Here is a 25,973-nt window from a genome sequence, read left to right on the forward strand (position 1 = left end):
CCTCCACAACCTGGTTGGGAGCTGGGGTGGCCACTAGGGGATGCTGCCGAGACTCAAGAACCCGACTGGACAAGTCATCAGCCCCACACGGATGTGCAATTGGGACCAGGTGGTCAAGGACATGGAACACTTCCAGGTGGGCTATAAAATGGGCCAGCCTCCACCACTCAAGGGCCAGAAGGAAGAGGACGAGGTTGCCTGGGAGGAGTGGTGGTGCAAGACGGAGAGTTGCTGGTGTGGTATTGTGAACTTAAGTGCTTTTGGGACTGTGTTGGGCTTGTGGGACACGGGGAAGACGTGGTCCACGGCTGAAGAGAAAATAAAAGCCTGTGTGATTTTTATACGTGCCTCTGCATCAGTCTGTGCCGGGTTGGGCACTATATAGTGCCTTTATCACAATATCTATAAAATTATTCTATAAAAATTAAAGAAAATGTGAAGAGTGATATGTACATTTATACTGTGAATATGCCTTCTATGGAAAGTATTGATACTGTAGAAGCATTACCAAATTGGGAGACTTGAAGGAGAATTATAAAATTGCAGAATTTGCATGCATAATATGCCTATAGACTTTTAAGAACAAATTATTGATTTACCTGCAAAGGATGTGGGAAATTTTCAATTTACCAGTCTGTCTACATGTCCATCCTCACTTAGTCTGATAGAATGTAACCTCAAGTAAAAACGGTCAAAATAAGATTCCCAAGTAATGCTGGGGGGATATCTGTCTGTGACAAAGTAAGGACCTCAAAGAAAAACCACTGGATAGCTGGGCAGAGCAGACAATGCTGAGGTGTTTTGAGAATTCAGTTACTATGCATCTTGGGTGCTTTGTACAGGAGGTGTACTTGGCACAGTCTATTGCAACTAAAGTCACTGGCAGCCCCAGGACACGCAGGTAGGTTAGGAATGTGTGGGAAGTCCTCAGGCAAACCTCAAGAAAACCTGGCCTGCTCAGCTCACCATGCTGCCAACACAAACATCACCACCAAAAGTGAACTGGAAGTTAAGTGGGACAGTAATGTACTTCATTTGCTAGTTTACTTTCAGAACCCACAATGGCTCTCTGTTTTCTTAACTAGATACCAATTAATAACACAAAATAACAAGGAAACTAGCATCTCATCGTTGGCATCAGTGTGATGTGCTTTCTTTACCAATAAAATATTTAAAAGGCAGAAAAAAAGCACATTAATGTACTCTGAGTCATAAAATATTTAGATAATGTTTGAAAAAAAAGGAAAGTGCATAAAATTAGACCATTACCAAGTCATGTGATTAAATAACATGTTTTCATTACTATAAAATTAAAATGGATTTCCAATTAAGAAACTGGATTGAATAACAATCTATGGTGGCATCTAGGAATAGTGTTTGACACGCTGAAGGAATAATGCTTAAGACATAACTTTCCTTTCATTTTAAACTAAAAAAAACACAATCTACCAAGGCTCGCTGATGGAAGTCAAAACCATGAAATCTCTAAGGTCACATTAATTTACTCACACATTGCGAGTTTAGTAAGTAATAATGTGGAAAACCTGCGTCAGGGTGTCATAACCCCCAACTTCAGCTTCAGGCACAGAGTTAATGCCGTATCTGCCGTTAACCAATATCAAAGATTTCTGACATATTCTGCACAGCCTTTGATGTTAACATATCGAGTACCTACTACCCACACACAATCACTAACTCTTATTCACAAGAAAGGGCACAGAGCTAGGAGACATTTTGTCTCTAGATATCACATCCTTGAAGCCATAATTCAGAATAAAATAATTTTATTATAGAGAGCTGTCAAGCAATTTTATTACTACTGTTTAAACAGACTTGCCCTGGAATACTTTTCATATCCTCCGATGCAGAGTATTTAATGTTTGGAGAGCAGACCAATTCACTTTTTCTCTCCTTTTCAATTTTAGGTCCTAATCAACTTTCCTCTCAGAGTTTCAGGGAAATTGCTCACCTTTCTATATTGACTGGTCTGTCAAATTTAAAGAGAATATAGTCTCCTGCAATGGGTGTGATGGCCCAGAAGAAATCTTCGCCCATATAGGTCTTTTCCAAATTATGTCCTTGGTAAACCTTCAAAGAGGTAGACACCTCAGCTGGGGGATTCACATGAACCGTCTGTAGTAAAGGCTTCAGAAAGTCTTTATCCTGGAACAAGCAAATATGTCAGTTTGGGACACACAACATTTTTGCTGGCAAACGTAGAGAGGTTTTGCTTAGTGAGAACAGCTGTTATGAATATCAGTACTTTTTACATTTTTCTTGAGTTTAGATTATTTTTCTTTTAGACTTCATTTTCTATTGGGGTTTTAGATCATACAGAATTTAGCTTAAGTTTCATTTTATTTTCTGACTTTTTTGTCTCAATGGTCATGTTCTGAAATTGCCACAATGCCATCTTGTTTTTTAGTGGACAACGCCATTTGGAGTATTCATTGATATGACGGTCTTAAATGTCGGTTCACCGTTAGGGGGCATGGCTTCTGAAGTTGCATTGCGTTATGTTATCGGCACAATGACATTTAAGACCGTGCCACATGGATATCTCTTTTCAAGACTGTGGTTACTTTAGTGAAGACTGCAGCAAACTTATCTACATAGATACTTTATTAATCCCAAGGGGAAATTCACATAATCCAGCAGCAGTATACTTACCAAAAACAATATTAAATTAAATAGTAATAAAAATGCATGTAAAAGCAGACAATAACTTTGAGTAATGTTAGCATTTACTCCCCCGATTCTGGGGTATTGTAGCTAGTTTTTCAAACTTTAATTTTGGTTCACATACTGGGTTGTGATGCACAGTCAGTTCTTCTGGTTTCAACCTCTACTTGAGTATTTGATTTAAGATTGTAACTCCCGATTCTACTGTGTAAGGCTTTGTTTGCCAAATTTCAGTTTTGTGGCAGAACGACAATTATGCCAATGAACTTCTGTGCTCCTCATTTCATAAGAAAAATATCTGAGATGATGTCTTTGTTCAGGAGTGTTTGAAGACAAAAACCTTCATGGACTGGAGTTACTGAATAACGGAAGCAACAATGGATGCTGACGTGCAGACAGCTTCAGCCCCTCTTCTCTTTTAATGCCAACAAAGAGGCTCGAGTATAGAATACTGGAATGAGGCAGGCATCTTGTGTCTGGAGCCTCTAATTTTGAGTTAGGGATCAAGTGTGCAATGTACCTTATGATAAGTGGTCTGTGATGCTGTGCTGAATTTAAATAAATAATCGCGGCCCTCAATGTGCAGGCTCTAATTGGGCGCTGGTAGGTGTGCGGATGCATGTTGCTGCAGGAACGGATCAGGGGTCCCTGCTGCGATTGTGTGTGTCAAACAGGAGGGAGTGGTGTATGCACATCTGTGCCCCATTAGGAGTAGCAGAGGTGAAAAAGAGCTTGCACGGGTAGAGGGAGGAGGTTGGGAGCATGCACTGATTACGGATTACAGCACATATTGCCACACCCACCACACAACGAACCACCTGGATTTGGACCCGAGTGCAGTGGGTGACACCTCAGCACCGCACTGGAACAGTGTGCAGTTTTTTTTACAGTGGCTGGAGTGCCAATCCTGTCACAACCCCCTGAATTTCCCCTGAAAGTTGGAGGACCTACTTGCAGGGCTGGTTTTTATTCTTATTTTAAGTCTTGCTTTTAAACTCATGGACTGTCACGGTTTTTAATGGATTATTTATTTATTGATTGACTGACTATTGTACTACACTGCTTTTGGACACTTGATTTATTTCTTTAATGGATTGTTTTAATAAAATCACTACTCACATTTGCACCTAACCCTTGCTTTGAATGAATGAGCATCCTCATTTGCGGGGCTCAACCCTCTGGTAAGTTAACAGCAGTAGAGGGTTCAAGAGGCTTCCGGAAGGAACCGGCAGTGTGGAGCCAGCCCGCACCATCACACACCTTAGCGCTACCAAGAGCAAATACTCAAGTCTGGTAATTAACCACTTAAGTAATTTAGAATGGCACATAACAAGATCTATGCATTCACACATCCACACTTTCACACTGGGGCCAAATTAGAGTCACCAGTTAATCTAACCTGAAAGCTTCCAGAGTAACCAGAGGAAAACTCACACATACAGAAGTGCAAACTCCACACTGACACAGACTAGGCCAAGGATTCAAATGGTGGATCTGCTAGTCAAAAGGACTAAACTCTACAGTACAATGTCACCCTAGTGTGAGAAGGTAATGAAGAGATGTTATTTATAGTGAGGCTGGAGGAAAGTCATTGAGCCTTGCCCATCTAACAGAGAACATTTCTTTGTAGTGAGAGATGAATAACGTTTACTTGATATGCTGCCTTTCATAGCTTTAGAAAACTACAGTGATGCAAACTTTAATCTTCGACTGTTCTACATTTAAAAATAATTTAATCCTAATTTTACAGTAGCCATGCTTCATTTTATTTAACTGTTAAGCCACTAATGTAGACGCTAAGGTAAACCTACCGTGAGTTTTTGGATTTTCCCAGCCAGAGATGAATGAAGACCCACATGTTGAAAGAGGGATGGCCTGAACCGGACACGCAGACTGGATTTCTGACGCTCGCAGTGCTTCTACATTTAAGGCAAAAGAAAAATAGTCGATGAATTATCCAAGCAACTATAGTGAAACTACCTTATGACGTCACAAAATAAATGTAACGTTTATGCAGCTGCATTACTACACTGCTGTCATTTCATCTTCAGACAAATAACCTGAAGTTGCATCTCTGCTGTGCTTGTGGGCCCACCAAAGGTGACAAAATAAATACATTTTTTCAGGGAAAGACTGCAGTTCTTGGAGGTTTAATAGTCCGAGTGCACACTTACTGAGCTCTACACAGTATCATCCTGCTCAGCACACAGCTACTAGAAAAAGGCTGGAAATTCAATGTGTTAACCTAATTTCAGAACGATGGATTAGTGCTTCCAGGAACCAAGTCAGATAGATGTCAGCTTTAATACATGCAAATGTTCACTTGCATCAGAATAGTATTGAATGAGCAGGGCAGCGTTATGCACAATGGGAGTGGAAGATGAATCTATACCAGCAGTAAAACAAAGCTACATTGGAAACACGTGAAATGGGAGCTCTTCTGGTATTGAGATGGCATTTGCAATTAAATCAATGATCAATTACAACATAGGGCATCTGACATATCATTTTGGAATTTTTAATTTACTGTGTGCTCAAATAGGTGTTAACAGGCAGGAAAAAAATAACTACTGACTAATAATAAAAAACAGGAAATTAAAAAAATAAAAACACTGATATTCCATATAGAGAGCTGTAAAGCATCAGCGGTTTACACTGTAATTTGTGTGGTTCAAACAATTCACTTAAAATAAAACAGGTTCAGCAATGGACAACTCTGAAGTAGAATATCATACTGTATATATCTGTGACAACAGAGGATTTATTTCTCCTCTTCTGTTCAATTGAGTTTTCATTTTAATGGCGTAATTTCAAGCTGTGCATGTTTAAAGATAAATGTTTAAAATGTCCATCAGTGAGAGGAATCAACATCAAGTCGATTTTATTGGATTTCAAAATTATGCAAACTAGAGGTGACACAATTGTAACAGAATTCAATAGTCCCAAGAAGCATACTGTTAACAGAATCCCAAAGAAAGTCTTCATGTCGTGCCTTTAAAGTCAACTCACAGAGTCTCGTAAAAAAACCCATGTAATTTGAATGCCAGAACTGACAGTTTTATTTTTATTAATTTTTTCATAAAATTCATCTGGGTTCTGAACCTAATTAATCCAAATTCAGTATTTCAGAGGCCGAAGTCTATCCCATCAATACTGGACATAAAGCTAGAGCCATGTTGGGACAACAGACCACCTCATTACTGTGCACATTCAGGCCCTCTCACGCACTGATTCAAGTATAATTTGGAGCTGCCGGTTAATCTGAAAATACACTTCTTGGCAGGTTAGAGGAAAGCCAAAATACCATAAAAAACCCAAACAGATGTAGAGGGAATGTTCAAGCTCCATACCAACAACAACCAGACTAATATAAATAAAGTAATTAAAATAATTAATTTATAATAATATCTGAAGAAATTTTTAAGTTAGGACTCCTAGAGAGTGACTGCTATTACTCTGCAGAATTGTTTGTCAAACCATAGTAAGCACCTTAATGATTACACTTTGTACAAACATACTGTCAGGGTTCACACAACCTGCTTGGGTAGTTCAAGATGAGGCTACGGAGGAACACAGAGCAACTATGGATGCATCAAGGCATGTTCGGCTTTCTTTCAGTAGAGGACCAAAAGTCCAAGGAAGAAGGTTCGCCTTTAAAGCTCTCTGTAAGTGGACCAGCAGAAACAATACCTGACAGAAGAACTGCCCACCTCAGTCATGATATACAAAATGGGACAACAGCTGATGATGGGAATAAAGCGGTTTTATGACTCAAGGACAGCCATAGTTAAAGGTGAGGAATATGTAATAATCAATGTGTTGGTGTGATCTGTGAGCCTGAGTGCATTATATACATAAACAATATTTATATATAGCATGTTTAGCTTAATATAAGAATACAATCATAAATAATGATATTTTAGCAGTATTAGAGCCCACAGAAAAGGCCACACAAGGCTTGCAGATGCAGGAATCTGCCATATAAAAGCTAAGGCTAAAAGTTTAACTAGCAAGCTGAAGGTCAAGTGAGCATGAGTGGCAAGACTGAATGGTCAGGTGCCTGGACATACTGTAACCAAGAGTGAGTGCATTCAAATGTTAGCAAAAGTAGCATGTGAAGTTTCAGTAAAACATATCAATTTCCATTTCTAAAACTATCCTGAGGTTATGAAATAAGTAGACATGTCCCATTCAGTCCTACAGTATTTGCTGGCACACCTAGAATGATGCCTCCTATGCTGGAAAGGACAGACAAAAATGTCATAAACACCAACAGGACGTCATGCTGCTCCATGGGCTTCATTCAGCTGTTTTGATTTGGAAGTAAGAGCCAACATTAATGGCTAGCTAAGTGCATCCTCCTGTTAGAGCCATACCTGAAGGCTGAAATTTAAAATTAATATATTTCTTAGGAAGAGTGTGACTGCACTGCCTGCTGAATACAACAGTTATAGTCTTTAGACACAGAATATGACAACAATGTGCTGGTCATCTTATTGAGGAGAAATACACAATCACATTTGTAAAAACTCAACAACTTACCAAACTAAGTCACTACAAATGATGTAAAACAGATTTCTTTTCCTTTGCTCTTCAGTATGTGCACAGTAGTAGTAATTACATAAAGAAAGAAAGTAATCCATTATAAATGAATAAATATTTCTCTCAAATTGTAATGGGCTTACTTTACTCTTTACTTCCTGAGGAAACTCCACTACAAACTGTTTTACTTTTACGTTACTCACTAAATGCATGTAAATACATACCAATAGGGAAGGATAAAGATGACACCCACAGTATTTCAGTATTTTAATAAGGAGGAAATAACCAATAACAGTAAATAAGAATTTAGTATTGAGACAAGTAAACAGCATGACAGCTCACCAAAAATAATTGTTAATAAAAAAAAAGTTTTAATAATTAAAAGGAAAACCGCCTAACCATTTGGTCCCTTGCAGACATGGAATCAGTAAACCATAAAATTATTAGCATATATTCATTGAGTGATGCCAGATATTTGTAGTCAATACTTATCATGTCCCTCTGTCTTCCCCCACTTTACACTATCAAAAAAGCATCTGGCAATCAAAGAGAAAGCACTTCTATGTTGTAACTTTCACTAACAACTAATGTCAGGACGGAGGTACAGTAACTTACATGTATAATGACTTCTCCATTTGTGGGAATGTTTAATAGATGTCGCAGAAAAATCTGAAATGCATGCTGGGATACAACATTGCATTTTTATGACAAATGATGCTTATATTTTTTTCAGCTGATTGGATGTCGAAGACTTTTTTGCTTCTGTCCATTCTCAATTCCATATAAGCTCATTGATCAAGAGGCTGAACATCACAATCAACATAAAAATAAAGGCAGCTAAATTTTATTTAGAAAAGGTCCAGCATACAAATTGTGGTTCACTCTGCTCCATCTCATTTAAATTAGAATTAAATTCTCCTTGTTAATCATATTCCTTCAATGACTTGTATAAATGAAATACTATTATCTTTGGAAGTACAGCTCTTTATTTCTTAATAAAGATAAAGTCAACCCTAATACAATCTTGAAGTAAAAGCAACTATAATGTAATGCCATAAACAACACACATCTCCAGTACAGGTCCAACAGCGTCGTAAAAATTCAGTGTTTGCATGTGCAGTGTAACTCGGGAGCGGGATGCAGATCTGCTAACCAAACGAACCTCCTTGAACATTACGTGAGATTACCTGCCCTTCAAGATATTTATGACTTAGATTTTTTTTGCTTCGAAATTTGTGTAAAACAAGCAACAAACCTTTAGTTATGTCATAAACTCTGTTTATGAGCATGTGTTCAGAAAAAAGACTTGAAATCCTTAAGTATGTCAGAGTGTCCTGAACATTTTTATTTGCCGTTTTCCTCTGAAAAAAGAACCATTATAGACTGTGCTCTCTAGTCGTACTGCTCGCATTTGTCAGTAGGGGGCTGAGTGCTTGTTGCAATGGAAGTATCCTATTGTACTTGCTCTGTTATTTTAATTTGCTTGATTGTGGTTGTGCTTCATTATTTTTTGTTTCCTTAATAAAATGATTAGGCATACTTCAGTTATTTGAGTAAATCAATGTACCTTCCAGAATGCAACAAATGAAAAATATGACAAAATACAGGAAACATTCCTTATGCCACTTACCGCATCCCTCTCAGGGTTGCAGACCTTCACCCAAAGGATATGATCAAGGAGCCAGTCAATTGGCTTCTCTTTATAGAACATAAATATGAACTCCACAATCAGATTAAGATCAGGCGCTTGGAACATCTTCCCTGTAATGTTAAACAGAACAGACTTTAACTTCACCACACTAAGTAAGAAAAATGTCTTTGTGAGTGGACATGCAGGGGCAAAAACATCAGCTTGCCCCTGATGGATTTTCCTTACAATAAGCAGTTAGAATCTGCCTAGCATTCTGGACCAGTTCATTCACACTGTACTAACATGCATCTATCGACTTTCATACAACATGAATGAGCAAGTAAATGTAAGCCCTCACTTTAAGCTTGTTAATTCTTCAAAACAATTATAGATTGTAATTTATCAGTCATGTAACACCCAGAGGCCTACATCCCCAGTGAGGACTTTGACCGAGCTCATGGAATGGCAACATCCTAGACCAAGCTGCGAGATACAGTGTCAAAACATTCTCCTCATGTACCTGTATGATGCCAGCTTTCCGACAGTTTTAAAATGAAATAAAACCAAAAGTTTGCTTTAAATTTACAGAATCATATTATTAATCTATACTAATAAAAGGCAAAGCCCTCACTCACTCACTCACTCATCACTAATTCTCCAACTTCCCGTGTAGGTAGAAGGCTGAAATTTGGCAGGCTCATTCCTTACAGCTTACTTACAAAAGATGGGCAGGTTTCATTTCGAAATTCTACGCCTAATGGTCATAACTGGAAGGTATTTTTCTCCATTAACTGTAATGGAGTTGAGCTGGAATGACGTGGGGGGCGGAGTTTCGTGTGACATCATCACGCCTCCCACATAATCACGTGAACTGACTGTCAACGCAGTGCGTAGAAAACCAGGAAGACCTCCAAAAAGCGCTTAAGAAAACATGCATTATATAATTGAGAAGGCAGCGAAACAATAAGAAGCGAGCGAGTTACATATACTACCATATTCATGAGTGCTGCTACCTCGGAAAGAAAGCAAGGTGTAAACCTAAACTTTAAATTAAGTTCATAGACAGGCTACCGCTGGCGTTTCACATACCCACAGGTAATGCGGGATACAAGTTTAATGAGAGGACGCAGGATATAAACGAGAGTTTTGATCATTTTGTAACTAAGTTAAAATTGTAGGTGAAGGGGTGTGCTTATGCAAATTCCGAGAGACTGTGTTTGTGGGGATTGACAGTTAAGGCGGGTGGGGGAGTCACGTCATCATGACCCCTCCCATTTACCTCATTTCGCTCTGAGCTGAACTCCGCGGCTAACGCCGTCTTCCGAAGCAACTTCGTCAGACTGCCACCAAATACTCACAGAAAAATCCACAAGTTAATACACACGCTGTCTCTAGAGATTCTCCACACTGAATCCTCCAGGCACTACTTACAAAAGGTTACATTGACAATCGTGTTACGTTATTTTTAAAATCTGAGAAGCTTCGATGCATGTGCTCCATAATGCGTTAAAAAATAATGCATTTAATCACACTTTGCATTACAAGCAAAGGGGAGCTTTTGTCAATGCATGATTTCCTGGTACACAGATTACATTGATCAGCGCATCCCGATTCATTTTACCCTCGCACCACCTTAGTTTGAGAAGAAGTATGAAAAAATATGAGGTTAACAAAGAAAAACAGATCACCAATTCAAGCTTTATGAATAAAGTATCTATCTATCTGCTAGTCTATACTAATAAAAGGCAAAGCCCTCACTGACTCACTCACTCACTCATCACTAATTCTCCAACTTCCCGTGTAGGTAGAAGGCTGAAATTTGGCAGGCTTATTCCTTAAAGCTTACTTACAAAAGGTAAGCAGGTTTCATTTCGAAATTCTACATAGCGGTCATAATGGTGATACGGTCGACAACGTCCGCCATGTTGAACTTTCTTATTTATGGCCCCATCTTCACGAAATTTGGTAGGCGGCTTCCCTGTGCTAACCGAAACCAATTTACATACTTATTTCGATGGTATGACGCCACTGTCGGCCGCCGTATTGAACTTTTCAACGTCACTAATTTTCCAACTTCCCGTGTAGGTAGAAGGCTGACCCCATCTTCACGAAATTTGGTAGGTGGCTTCCCTGCACTAACCAAAACCACGTACTTATTTCGGTGGTATGACACCACTGTCGGCTGCCATATTGAACTTTCCAACGGTCTTTGTTACTTATGGGCCCATCTTCAAGAAATTTGGTAAGCGGGTTCCCAACGCTAACTGAATCCTACTTACGTACATATATACGTCCATAGCTTGCATCTTGGTCACCGTGTGAGGCGGTGCTGGGTCCCCCATCCCAACGCCTCCCACGTTGTTGGCTGCCTGCCTATATAAGGCCGTCCGTCACTCCAGTCTCTACATTCCCTTCCTTGCTTTGCCACGGGATTCACGTCTCCCTGCTGATAACTACAGCCTTTTTATTTAATCCACGGCTTCTCCGCTGTTTTATTCTTCATTTATTACGATTATAGTTATTGTTTAGGTATTTTAGACTTACTTTACATTGTTCAGGTACCCATTTCCTTTATCATTCCAACCTACCCCATTAACATGTCTATCGAGGTGATCACCATCGATCTAAGAACTGTCACTTACCGAGTGGTTTCCATGCCCAGAGATGGCACCTGCCTTTTCAATTCTCTTTGTTACATATTGCACAACCATATCAGGGTCACTCTTGATATCCGGAGGAACATTGCGTCTTGTGTATTGAATGACTGGGACAGGTTCAAGGTGTGGACTGATGACGGTACAGGAGATAATTATACTACACAGGAGCACTATAAGAGTGAAATGCTTAAGCCCTTCACCTATGCATCTGCATGTGAGTTGATGGCTGCCACTGAATTGTTCAGTTGTCGCTTTCAAGTGTACCGAAATGGCCAAATATTTTACACCTTTCGACAACCGCCAATGCCTCTTAAACATCTTAGATTCACAGGTAACGATTTCAGTAGTGGACACTTTGATGTTTATGAATGTTTAACCTCTCAAAAGCTGGATGTGAAGTTATCGATGAGACCGGTTGTATACTTACAACGCTTGACAGATGCCGAATGTCTCTTCAACACAAGTCCTACAATTACTGTCGTAATTGAAACAAACCATGAAACTCAAACCAATTATGACAGCAGCAATCCAAGCTGTGAGATTTGAAACAAGATTATTGTTCACATGGCCAACTGTACATTGCATGCTCAAGAGTAAGCTCAGCGCACAGCTTGGTCATATTACAACCGGAGGGCCGAACTGACAACATGGCATACAAAGAGATCCTTAACAAATAATTATTGGTATATTTTCCCTCAGTTTAAAAAGGTTTCATTTTCTTCTTAATAAAAATTTTAAGGCAGTACTTCGCTGCTGCGAAGCGGGGGTATTTTGCTAGTTATTGATATTACAGCTACTTGCCATGCTATTCTATATACATACAGTGTGGCATATGGCCGGTTGTTCATCCGGGTCAATACCCCCAGATGGAGCCCTCCCTGCAGCATAGAGGTGCCCAGAAGGCCAGCAGAGAATCCTGGACAATGGAGTTTTTATCCACAGCCCTGCTGGATACCATGTGGGCCGCTAGAGGATGCTGCAGGGAGGAACAATGAGTATCTTCCAAACAGCCCGGAAGTACGTCACAGTCACATGGACGGAGGAAATGACGTGCTTCCGGGTTGAAGTAAAGGAGTTTTTTTATCTGATCCGGAAGTGTTACCAGTCACGTGGACAGAGAGAAAAACACTTCTGGGTCAAGGACTGTGGGAGATCCCAGGGAGAGCTGAGTCGGGTGGCAGATTGGTTATCGATTTATTGTTGTGATTATTGTATGAGTATTGTGGAGTGTAGGGTGCTTTGTGCACTGTATTATAATAAAAAGTCAAATTATTGGACTTTTATCTGGTGTCTGGTCTAAGGGTTCAAGGGGACGACAGCGCCCCCTATCTGTCACAACAGTTAATGCAATCAACATGTTCCTACAGAAGGCATTTACTTTTTCTTCTTTTTATGAATTTAAATTTTAAAACTTATTTCATAGTTCCTTAAAAACATATAAAATCTTTCTTTACCAATAAATCCAAGCTGTGAGAATTCCAAAATCATCCAGTCCTCAGATGTTAGCTGCTGTGCAAAGTTTTTCATGGTCAGGAAATAGTTTGGTTTGGCAACAATGTCGTCTTCCAGCTAAATGAAAAGAACATACAAGTTAATTAAAAGCAAAAACTATCAAAAATAAAAGTGGTGTCTTACAGTTGTGGAAAAAATTGTGCATATGGATGTAGGTCTAGAGACTGCTTCCACAGTATTTTTATATACTGTATTAACAACATTCACTGCCAATGGCCATCAAATATTAGAAGCTTGCACTTGGCTGGCATTGCATTCCGTGTTTATTAACAACACCAAAAAATTGCTAGCATAAGCATGCTGCAGCCTTTAATAGAATATACTATGTACTTAAATATTGATTTAAAAGTGATAAATATTTATTACCAACATGACAATAATTTACTTGCAAAGAGACTTAACTGTACTTTAAGATTTTGGGTGCCTGCCCTCATTATTGCATCTATATCATTGCCAGTAATATGATAGCAAAAGAAAACTGGCACCAAGCTTGAAAAGCTTGTGAGGTTTGATTTTAGTGGTTTTGGCATATCATAAACCAGCATTAGTGATAATTATTAATATTTCACTTTCCAGATTGCCACACAGACAAAACTACTGCATGGATATGTACACAGTCTTTTGTCCTCCTTCAATTATACCTGTATTATTCTTTTTAAATTCCAAAAATGGGGGCACAGATTTAACTACAAAGCCAAAACAAGGTGATGTGAGTTTGTTTAAAGACAGAAAATACAGCTTCCATTTGGGCTTAAACATGTTTTAAAAAGATATTTTATCCTATCGCATGCAAGGCAAGGACCACTAGTTGGACGGAATGCTCTCCTTAACTCCTCTCCAGTGGAGGCTCTTTAGCCATGGCCAAAGCACACATCACCCCAATACTACAACTTCATGAAGTGAGTACAAATGATACATTATGTTATCTTATGGTCAAAGAGTTACCATCAGCACCACTGAAATGTCTCTCTCTAGAACTGTTGCTTAAATAATCTGCACTCAACTGGGCAGTAGTAGTTGTTATATGGCTATATAGCAATGTCATAAGCACAGTACCCATTAACATTTACATTTGATCTTCTCCAAATAAGTATTGCAGTGTTTGTACATGCTATAGTTAACAAAATTAAAGTATACATCGGCTAACAAAATTACCCACCTGCACATAATAGACTCCCTTGTTTACTGCATACATCATAAGAAAGCAATAGTCAAGATTCTGTTTTGTTCTCCACCTGCGGAATATTTCAAAAGCAAAAAAAAATGACTTTCATTTCTGTTGTTCCACAGCTGTGTCCAGAACATCAATCCATTTATTTTTTGAATGTATTCAATCCATTACAAGAAAACAGGGAACTGGAGTTTTTACTAGTAAGAAAGGGTACAAGACATAGGACTGACATTGGATCAAATGCCCATCGAATTACACTCAGGTGTATATCCACACTGCTACAAGGGGCCCAACTCAGACTCGGCAGTCAACATTAACAGTATTGTACCAGAAGAATACTAAACACATGGGGTGAATGTGTAAGATTTACACAATGAATTGACAGGAAAATGAACACAAGCAGGTCTACACAGTGCATCAATATGCCAGGTCATCCTGAGCAGACAGTTATTTTTGACAGTTCAGGGACTAAACAGCAAACAGAAGGTAAACAAATAAAAACTGTCCATTAGCTATACACCCCACTAAGCAAAACAGAATAAACTGTACTTGGTAAAAGAGCATGATTTTGAACTACTCAAGACACCCACTGCACCCAGCTAAACTGTAATGCATATTAAAATGTAAATTTATCTCTGCACAAACGGTATCCTAAACTAAGTTCGACACTCAGGTAAGCATGGAAAAAACTGGCCTAGCAATTTATGATTTAGATCAGGAGCTCCCATAAGTCAAGGCTTCCTAAAATGTTGTACCATCTTAACAGAGCCCCCAAGGATATAAATAAAAATGCTGCAAAGCAGCCTTGGATCTTGGTTACTGCTCACAGTAGTCACACAACATGACTTTGTATAACAGTAGACCTATTAATCAATGTAAAGTATTAATGACAGCAGACTATCGGCACATATGTGATCAATTGCCACATGGTATCTCTAGGCCAGGGGCACTAAAGGAAATGAAATGTTTTGAACTACCACCATTCGTCCTGTCTTAAGTTGTTAACACTCTTACTAGACACTAATAAAAGTTGTAATTCTTTAACTCACTCCCCTCCCTGCAATATAGCACTATTTAACTTAATATTGTTTCTTTGTATCAGTATACTGCTGCTGGATTATGTGAATTTCCCCTTGGGGTTAATAAAGTATCTATCTTTCTATCTAGCATTAGGGAATTGTAATAAGGGACAACAAAAAAAAAAATAGTTTTTATGTTATTGTGTCTCTTTTCATTTTTCATTTTTATACACCAAAAAATTTTTAAAATTATTTTTATATGCAAGAACAGTAGCTTGTTTTGATAAGGAATATAAATTCGAAAGCCTAACATTACTGTGAATATACAAAAATATATAGTTAACATATATAAATTCAGACATAAAGAAGTAGAAAAATATGCGATATATGACTTCAGGCCAAAAAGAACAAACTCAAAGTCAATGTTATAAGCCTCATTCACAGTACTGTGCATCTTTATGCTTTACAGAATCAATATTGTTAATGGTGGGTCCCAGTTCTGACAACTTTAAGCGCAGTTCTATTTCTGTGTTCAGCAAGTTTCTGTATTATCCCTCTATAATTTTAAGTAAGGTAACTGAATACTGACGACTCTGTCTGAAACAATAGCTTTCAGCTGTTGATTAATATTAACAACACTAAAATGAAATGTTTGATATGTGTATTGCATTGTTAATGACATTTTCTTTATTCTTCATTGTATATCCTTCTGCATTAGCTCTGCCAATTAACTGGTCAAAACAGGATGGTACACTAAACAAGTTTACCAATACTGAAAATATTGCAATGCTGGCATTTAGGATCTGAAAGTTCCACTGTGCAGGTTGCTCATGAAGGTGGCGGGGGCGACAAAGATGTACTCTTTTGCAAAAAAGTATCGATCTTGGTGCATGGCTTCCGGGCAGCCTCAATCCTGATATGGTTCCACTAAAAGAGGTGAAGATAAAGTGAGAGCCATTACCTTGAGCCCCATGTGAACGGTGGGAGACTTTGGAATGGCGGTGGACACAGAAAAGAAGAATGCAGCGAGTTAGGCAAAAACTGGAGTGAAGTCTCACACAGCAGGACCACTGTGAGATGGAGTGAAGGGACTGAAACACAGCCAAACTGAGTAACCAATAATTAATGTCACATTTTTGCCCAATTGTTTTTTGTGTTTCGTCAAGTACCATTTGACAGCTGCTTCCATACTCCACAGACTGGGAGCTGATGTTCTAGTCAATAACTATATTCATACATAGGACTACCTTTATGCAGCAATTGAAGAACATTTTGAGTGACCTGTATGTTTATTTGAAAACTACTTGAGGCAACTTAGACAGTATTTAAAATGTTTATGAATGTCAACTTCACCAGGACTGCTGCAATCCCACAGTTTCAAAACTTCTGGTTTAGAAGATTCAGAAAATATGGTCTGGCTTATTCAACTTGAATAAAATAAACAGTAAGCCAATTAGTATGTCCATTTGAGGGTAAAAATGTAAATTTTGTTTGCATGTTGACTTGGAAAAGTAGGGGCATCGGAGAAGGAGAAAGTAAAATGCATGAATCATCTAAAGTTAGGCTCTTGCTTGGTAGAATGAAGATGAAGGCTTTCAATTTTTCTCCAGCCAGTCGAGTGGCAGAGTGGAAGAATTTTTAATTGAACCCTTGTTCTAGCCCAGTGCTGACTCTAGACTCAATATTGTCTTCTAGCTAAAAACAGATTTAGTTCATGTTATGGAGGCTCTGGGCCACCAGGCTACAGTCTCATCTGTCAACCTATGAGACCACTGCATTCATAAGAGTTTGACAGTCTTGAAAGGGCTAGGCTTTATCATGTGGCTTCTGTGTTGTTGTTTTAAGAGGACCAGTCAGCTGCACCCCTTCCACTCAGGGACCATGGGGTACTATCTAACTGAGTAGTGGTGACAACCCTTTTCTGCCATTAGTCTTCTGAGATTTTGTACTTAAATGAGCACCATGGTCACGACTTGTAAACAGAACCATTTGCTACCATGTACACCAAGAGGTGTTTTCAATCTTTTGATTATTTACCTTGCTCTTACTTTAGTTTCCCCTTGCCTAGTACCCATCACTACTCTGAGCATTGCAAGGTCCTTGTATATCGATAAAGCTATCAGTTTATCTAAAAGAATTTTTATGATCCGTATATACTGTATACAGACACAAACAAGCATACTGTTACATTTAAAATATTAGCATTTGTGCTTTACTCTTAACTGTAAAAAGAAATGTAATTAAATGGAAAGTTGAGAAAAAAATGTGTTTTCACTTGAACTGAAGCAATTAATACAGTATATGATGGCATGTGGTAAAAACTGCTATGTAATCCTCACACTAAATTTGTGAAGAAGTTTGACAGACAAGAGGAGATTATTCAGTTTACGGAGCTCATTTGGTTAGCTAATAGCTAAGCTGCCCCAGGATCTCATCCAGATACTTTTGCAAAGTTGCAAAGATGTCTGCTTCATCTAAGTGCCTAGGTAGTCAACTCCTGGACTCCATACAGAACATATCTTCCTTAAATTTCAACTGATTTCCTTGAGCATCTCATTCCTGATTGAACTATTGCATCCCCTTTACTTATGTCATTAAAATTCTGGAAACTTGGATCAGAATTCCACATAGCCTCCTCTAGTCTAAATACCAGCCAGATTTAATTCCTTTAGTCTGTCTGAAAATGACATGCTGTCAAGTCGAGTGATGCTGTTAATTTCTAAAGAGGTGACAGGATTCAGTGTATTTGAATCCAATCTACAGTATTCATTTTCTTGTGAGGCTTTACTGTGAATACTGCTGACATTAACAGTACTCAGTCAGGTGAATAACCTTCACAAAAAAAAAAAAATTAAAAACTAGTAATTATTACGAGAAAACAAACAGATCAGCTAACATTAGAATGGACCGGACAGTTTATAATGTCCATATTCACAAAAGAGTATTAACAGAATGCTTACTTGACTCTCTCTTTTGAATCACCAAAGGTCTCCTTCAAGGCTGCAAAATCCGGATAGTAACTTGTTGGAGGTGAGATGACTTCTAACAGCCCAGAATTGATTTCTGTAGAAAACCTGTCAGACAGACAATCATATCACATATTAATTAAAATAGGAATTCTCTCTTTCCTTGCTAATAGTTACACATTTCTTTTCAGTGCCTACCAGATAAACACCATTTGCCTCCCCAGGATGTCACAAGGCTACTCTGGCACCGCAATAACAAAGACACTTTGCCACCATACTTGGTAACTTACATTTCAGTCTTTTAAGTCTTTTTAGCTTTGTTCCATGGACTAAACCCACATATCTTGGCTTGGTCTTTGGGACACCAGTCAGCATTGTCTTGAATGCTATAACTTCTTCCTGCTCATTAAATGAACCCAACTATTTCTCAGTTCAGTTTACTAATATTGGTTTGTGCATTCTGCTCTACTGAAGGAATGTGAAGCAGGGGTGTCAGCTCTCATAAAATCCACCCATTATCCAACCTGCTATATCCTAACTACAGGGTCATTGGGGGTCTGCTGGAGCCAATCCCAGCCAACACAGGGCACAAGGCAGGAAATAAACCCCGGGCAGGGCGCCAGCCCACCGCAGTCTCAGAAAATATTAAGCTAAACAAACCCCAAAAAAAAACTATAAAATGATTGTGCAGACCAATGAAATAACATGTTACCCATGAGTTGTTAAAGTCATATATAGTAGATTTACAAGAATCTCTCTCTCTCTCTCTCCAATATGTGTTTTTAGTGTGGGCCTGGGCATGAGAAAGCCCTGAAAAGGACTGGCGCTACACTCAATGTTTGTTCCTGCCTTGTGTCCAAAACTACCTCTCATTCCCCTAATAACATTTAAGCATGGCTTCAGAATGTTATGCCAGCGAATCTCTGTGGAGCTAACTACAGTACTCAATGTAAATCTTGGCTCATTTTATTTATTTTTTTTTCATTCAAACACTAATCATAAGCTGCTTCCTCTAGTGCCACCCCAGCAAGTTTGCATATACCCCACATCCCCAACAGATAAGCACATTTCCTGTCTCAAGCAGTTCCTCAATTCAAGTTCTACCCGGTACTATACAGGAGTTAAACGGGGGAAAATAAACATAACACAAGAATTACATTTTATTCAGATAAAGCTCAGAAATGACGTTTACACTCACTCTATCTTGGCATTTCTACACCTGGAATGCCATTTGGTTTAAATAAAATGCTTATATGGTTTTTCACCCAGTTGCTGCACATATTCTACATGTGAATGAGAATCTTGATGCTGCTCAAAATGTCAGTAGACGAAGTACCTGAAAATGGTTCAAATGATCTTATCACACATTTGTTCGTCTGTAAGTACCTGGGGGTCGTTTTGCTTGACTTCTCACTATACACATTTGTTCCAAAATAAAACTGCCAATTACTTTTTACCTTTACTTGCCGCAACTTATTATGACTGTAGACTCCAAATAGCAAATACCTTATGGCACTCTTGTGACAAACTGACTTCTTCACAGAAATTGAAAATGTAACACTTTTTTGTACCAGTCTAAAGTTGAACTCTATGAGTAATCTGTTACTCAATTGATAAATCAGTTTGGTCGGGAATAATTATGCACATGTGCTTACAGAGACTAAACAAAAGGAATCACAGGACAGTCGTGAGGAATGAAAAGAAATATCTCAGTTTCCAATTCATTTTGTAAGTCATCAAGAGATCTGTGACCTCTGGCTAAATCCACCTACATCTCTGCACTGTGCCTCTTCCATTTCAACTGCCTTTCCAACGAGGCTCCATAAGGCTTATGAGTCATTCACAGTGACTACAAGTAAAAGAGTATGTGTTCATAATTTAATGTGCCTTTGGCGATGCAGACGATCTGTTAGCATACCTCAGCATTTACTTTCCTGAACAAAACTGAACTTCCCACCTTGGGACCCCAATCTGTCCTCTTACTTTTACAGTGTGAAGCTCGAGTTACAAAATTTACAGTAAGGCGAACATCAGCTCATTTTTTTGGAGTCAAATCTTTGCTCAAATTAACGGAAGGTAGTGTCTTTGTGCTTTTTTTTATATTTTGCAGTTATATTTCCACATTTCAAAGTGATGTGGGGTAATTAGAACAGAGATGGGCAATGTCAGTCCTGGGGGTCCACAGTGGCTGCAGGTTTTCTTTCCAACCCAGTTGCTTAAATAGAAACCAATTCTTGCCAATCTCAGACCTTATTTAATTTTATGACTTATTAGTCTGTTATTTAATGTTCTTATATAATTGATTTTTCCTTTCCTTTCCAATGATATATTCTAAATGATTTGATGCCACTGCGGTGGGTTGGCACCCTGCCCAGGATTGGTTCCTGCCTTGTGCCCTGTGTTGGCTGGGATTGGCTCCAGCAGACCCCCGTGACCCTGTATTCGGATTCAGCGGGTTAGAAAATGGATGGATGGATGGATTTGATGCCAAAAATGGATCACTTTCAGTGTGTCATAATTTCCTCTTGAGTGTTGAAACAAAATTAGATGTAAAACTGCTGGTGCCTCTGTTATTTGCATCTTACTTCTAATAAGGAGCCATTAAAACAGTGAATGCAGCGGTTTTAGACTGAAATAAGCAATCAAGGGTGGTAACCTTAACAAGCAGCATCAAACGGTTACACCAGCAATAACTGGAGTAACATTAAGAAACTGGAAACTCCAGGAGCGACATTACCCACCCCGAGTGAGAATGACAAGTCTTTGAATAAAAGCATGACAGAACACAAGGTTTGTCCAATGCTGTCTGGATTGGTCCTAGCTCTCCATGACCATAAAATGGATTAGAAGGTTCAAAAAAAAAATGGATGGATACATTTAATAATTCGATTGATATTTTCACACACTAAAGTTTTAGAGCCCGCAGATTCCTCCAGGATCCATCTTAAATCTTTGTGGTGCTGGACACACAGTTATTTCAGTGGTGTGAGTAGGACGCAGGCTGAGATTCTGAAAAAGCCGGCAGGAGCAAGGGTTTAAAAAAATAAAGTTCTGTAAGGCTTCCTGACATGTTGTGTAGTTAGATGATAAAATCTCTTTCTACTTTCTCACTACTTTATGAAATACACACATTATTCAGCAAGAAGTGCTAGAAGTTTTAAACCAGGCACCTATCAAAGAGGTCATGGAATGTGAGCCATACTGTGTCCTCGCATTTACCTTCTCTGCTTTAAGCAACTTGAAAATCGCATTCTTAGCCTCACTACTTTAAAGCTTCAGACCAATACTGATATGCTTTCTTGGTCATCTTAATGAATCTTACATGTTCAATTTGGTACAATTTATAAAGCAATTGTTAGAATGTTTACTGTAAGAGTCCCTGCCTTATGTAAAAGGTGATGTAATGAACATTTTTCACTTATGGTTAGCATCATATTTTTGTATATTTTTTAAATGTAAGGATAAAGGGCTTGTATTAAGCAAGAACAATGTAATTGAAATTCTTAACAATACAACATTCATAAATTTTTCAATTTAAACAGACATCACTTAACTCTTTCTTCAGGCTCCTCACAACGCTATGGACATAGTCAAGATCAGTCTGTAAGGGAAGGAAAAAATGAAGAGTTACATTAGCTATGCAAGATATTACCAATATAAAAGCCTGTTATGATTCTAAAACAGCAAACACATTTTTTCATATTTTGTCATTAGTCGAAGGAAAAAATGAAATGTCAATCTTGGAATACTGTAACGTTATACAAGCTATAGCTTTCCCTCAATCGGCATTTGTCTATAACTAATATATAAAAAGTAAATCTGATGCACATATAAAATTAATTTCTGGAATATCTAGTCACCATTACAAAATATAGTATTCTTCAAAAAAAGAAAACTCAACACTTAAGGAGATTTTTCTTTTTTTTTCCCTGCAGGTAACTTTAAAGCAAAGAAAAACATGGCTGCTTGGATGAATTTATTTCTGTCTTTGAAGTTTCTTTCCATTTCTGTCATCTATAAGGAAGAGAAAAAAATTCCCATTTTTGACGCATCCTGTATTAGTAAATTGTGCAGTTTTTCACACATTGCAAGATGTTTACAAGTCCATATATTTCATATCTTTCACACAAAACTAGTGTACTGCTGCAATATTACGTATTCCTCTCTATATTTCAAGCAATATTGAATGCTACAGTTAGGATTCTCAGAGAGCATAAAAAATAAATAAAAGCCATTATATTTCTCATTCTTCATTTTGATATCCTACAGATTAATTTCATAGCTTTACATTTTACACAACCACTGAATGAACTGTATAACCAACACAGCTGATCAAAACTGAATACAAAATTTTCTTCACCTAATTAAATTAAACACATGGCATCTGGCAAGTGTGATGTTAGCCTCACTTACTTATAACTGGGACAGACAGACAGACAGACAGACAGACAGACAGACAGACAGATAAAGAATATAGAATAATTATTGTGACGTTTGTAATAACACATCAAAATGCTTAAGTTCTATTAGACTGTCTAGTACAGGGTGAGGGAACACTTAAGACACTATTTATTAATACTTGAATACTTTATATGGATTTGTTTTATTTTAATAAGCCAAGACAAAATGGCTGTCCATTTACAGTGTCTGATTCATTTCTAGTTGCTGCAATCAGAAGATGCAAAGAATTTCTTACTACCTTAAACTTGGAAAGAAGGATGAATTACGCAGTGGGAAAATTATGTAACAGTTGAGATATTCTTTAAGCTGAGCCTTAACTATGCCCTCATTTATTTCTTTTTTTAGATAATAGAATGTGGACTTGGTTCATTCCTGTTACAGACACAAAGTGCAGCTCTTAGCATTCCTCTGAAATAGCTGGTGTTCCAAATTTAAATATAGCTCTTCTTCATATGCTTTCACATGATAAATCATCGACTAATTTATAACCAAGGGCTGTGCATAACCCATCAGAACAGCATTTCTAACCTGCAGTTTTTGTGCATCTCAAGTTAGTTTCCACCTACCTCCATATCAGCCTACTTACAAAACAGCAACAGTTTATCTATGTGTAGGTGTGGAGTGTGGTTTAATGGTATAAAAAAAAAAAAGGATTTAAGAAGGTGAAAGAAAACCATACCACTGACATGCTGTTGCAATAGGCATATTACAAGACAGCAATGGTATTAGCAGAACCCAGCACATGCTTGAAAAAAGAAATGCTCAATGGCAGCCCTATGGTGAGCCCATAACAACTTGCATCACTTGCAAGAGTAGACAAGTGAGCATCTCTGGAGAGACCTAAAAATGGCTGTCCACCAACGTTTACCATCCAACCTGACAGAACTGGGGAGGATCTGCAAGGAGGAATGGAAGAGGATCCCCAAATCCAGGTGTGAAAAACTTGTTGCATCTTTCCCAAGAAGACTCATGGCTGTATTAGCTTAAAAGGGTGCTTCTACTAAATACTGAGCAAAGGGTCTGAATACTTAGGACCATGTGATATTTCAGTTTTTCTTTTTTAATAAATCTGCAACAATTTCAAAAATTCTTTTTTTTGTCTGTCAATATGGGGTGCTGTGTGTACATTAATGAGGAGAAAAATTAATTTTAATGATTTTAGCAAATGGCTGCAAGATAACAAAGATTGAAAAATTGAAGGGGGTCTGAATACTTTCCATACCCATTGTACATTGTAAACTGCCTTAGCCAAATTCAGGTTTACAATGGGCTGGGGCAGCACTGGGTAACAAAGTGGGAAACAGAATTACAAGTGTATTAGGGTCTGACTAACTACTGCAGATCAGAAAACCTGTCAGCTTACTTTTGTCTATCTGACTCTTATGATGCTTTACCTTTACCCAATGTCATCTTACCTTCCGATTCTTATGTGAACACAGCTAGACGCATGGTCACATGAGCCACAGTGTGCCTGGGGTACAACTGTCTCAGCAAACACATTACTATTATAATAGGGGCAACACTGAATAAGGCAGAATAACTCCAGTTATTAAAATTGAGTAATTAAAGCAAAATAATATAATGTAACAATCGCATTTACTGTAGCAGGTTCTAAAACCCAACACTGGACTTGAAAGCACACTACATCCACCATTGATTGTCTGTGGTATTAATTATGCTTCAGTCAAGTCAGTTCAATTCACGTTATTTTTATTAACTAATGCTTAAACTCACACACACACCCACATATAAACTATTATAAAAATAGCTGAAATGAAAACACAAAATGACCTGCAACAAAGTCACAATGCTAAATAAAAACTATCATGCACCAAGTGCACAGAAACTTACACTTGCATGTAGATATTCAAATTCAAATGGATGAGGAGATGAATGGCAGCCGTGTCACATAAGAGAGAGAGGAGAGATGTTGGGAGTATGTGACTGGAAAGAATCTTGTACTCGCTTTCATATTGTCCCAGCCTGACTGCTACAGCACTCTCTTTGCTGTTCTCCCACTAAAGTTAATGCACACGATACAATATGTCCAAAAGGTGCTGTGTGTGCTCTTAGAAAAACAAGTAAATTCACTTTACAGTATTACTACAGTCTTAGGATCTTGAACCTTTCTTCCAATAAAGGAAGGACTCTTACAGATTGTCTCACAACTGACTAAAGCAAAGCTTTCCTTAGATCTGATCATCCAGCCTCCTGAATGTTTGAGGGAAAAAGTTATGTGGCTACAGTTGACCATATTCTTTGCTCATTTAGCGTCCAGTGGTATTGTATCTCTATCTTTTTGCATGCTGTCGTTTTAGAAAAATAACTGTAATGATACTATGAATAACTTATCCAAAAAAGGGTACGGACTACTTTATCCAACATCACTGGACATTGGTGAGCTTCTCCAAAGGTAAGTATGAGTAAATGGGGTCTGCCACATGCAGCACACAGCTACTTGTTTAATGGCACTTAGCAGGTAGCTTCTCAAGGGGCATCAAAGTGACAAAGAGGTCACTGGGCACTGGTGGAGCACCAGAAAAGTTTTGCAAAAGGTCCACATATGGGGCAGGTGGAATCCTGACAAATATGTTGATGGGCTGGCAGGCAGACAGTTACAACACCAAGGGTATCTGTAAGTTTAATTATGAATTGGGGAACAAGGCTACAGAGATACAGTATCTGGAGTAGTGCTGTGTGGTATACTGGTACAGCAGTACAAAATTGGGGGGTTCTGAACGTCTGGTGACAGTAGCAAGGTTAGTGGGTCAGAAGCACTCAGTGCTGCACCCAGACTAACCAGTGATTTCTGGATGTTACAACACAGAAAATAAAGTAAATATGAGCATATATTCTGTTAAAAATATTAATTTTGCATTTTGCTTTGTGAAAAATATAGTTAGCAGTTATTGGCTTCAGTATTATTTTGGTACAAGTACTAAGATGCAAAAGTTGGTACACGTAATGAAGTTAAAATTTCAGTATTGATCCAACACTAATCGGGAGAGGCTAACAGTAGCACAGGGAATGACTCCAGTGTTGCATTCATTTTTCTAAATTAAGCATACAAAGATGGGATGACGCAGGGACACCACAACAATAAAAAGAACAGAAGAATAAAACAAACATTGCCACCCTATAGTCCTAAACTGGAAAAGCAAAAACTCCTGCGTATCTAATGGTATGGTTCATTAAACTGCCTATATACTTCAGTTATACCAACAAAAGCGCCCCCTCTCAATGTTTGTGTGTCTGTCTCATGATCCTGACCTTTCTACCTTCTGCTCTCCTTTTGTCTCACATCACCTACTAACATCATACTCATTGTAGCCC

The 25,973-nt window shown here is 38.3% G+C and overlaps 1 protein-coding gene across 4 annotated transcripts in view; it reads right to left on the minus strand.

Moving 5' to 3' along the window:
- The window catches only part of mgat4a (alpha-1,3-mannosyl-glycoprotein 4-beta-N-acetylglucosaminyltransferase A), a 111,575-nt gene that overhangs the window by 14,273 nt on the left and 71,329 nt on the right, over window positions 1–25,973 (minus strand). For all 4 annotated transcript variants that reach the window (XM_039743914.1, XM_039743913.1, XM_039743912.1 and 1 more), the window contains 7 exons: window positions 21,734–21,780; window positions 18,174–18,287; window positions 14,183–14,258; window positions 12,966–13,080; window positions 8,855–8,985; window positions 4,494–4,601; window positions 1,970–2,163 (listed from right to left, as the gene is read on the minus strand). In XM_039743914.1, the coding sequence (XP_039599848.1) occupies window positions 1,970–2,163; window positions 4,494–4,601; window positions 8,855–8,985; window positions 12,966–13,080; window positions 14,183–14,258; window positions 18,174–18,287; window positions 21,734–21,780 (785 nt within the window). The remainder of the gene's footprint in view (window positions 1–1,969; window positions 2,164–4,493; window positions 4,602–8,854; window positions 8,986–12,965; window positions 13,081–14,182; window positions 14,259–18,173; window positions 18,288–21,733; window positions 21,781–25,973) is intronic.

Source organism: Polypterus senegalus, chromosome 2 (assembly GCF_016835505.1).
Source record: "Polypterus senegalus isolate Bchr_013 chromosome 2, ASM1683550v1, whole genome shotgun sequence".
Lineage (NCBI taxonomy): Eukaryota > Metazoa > Chordata > Cladistia > Polypteriformes > Polypteridae > Polypterus > Polypterus senegalus.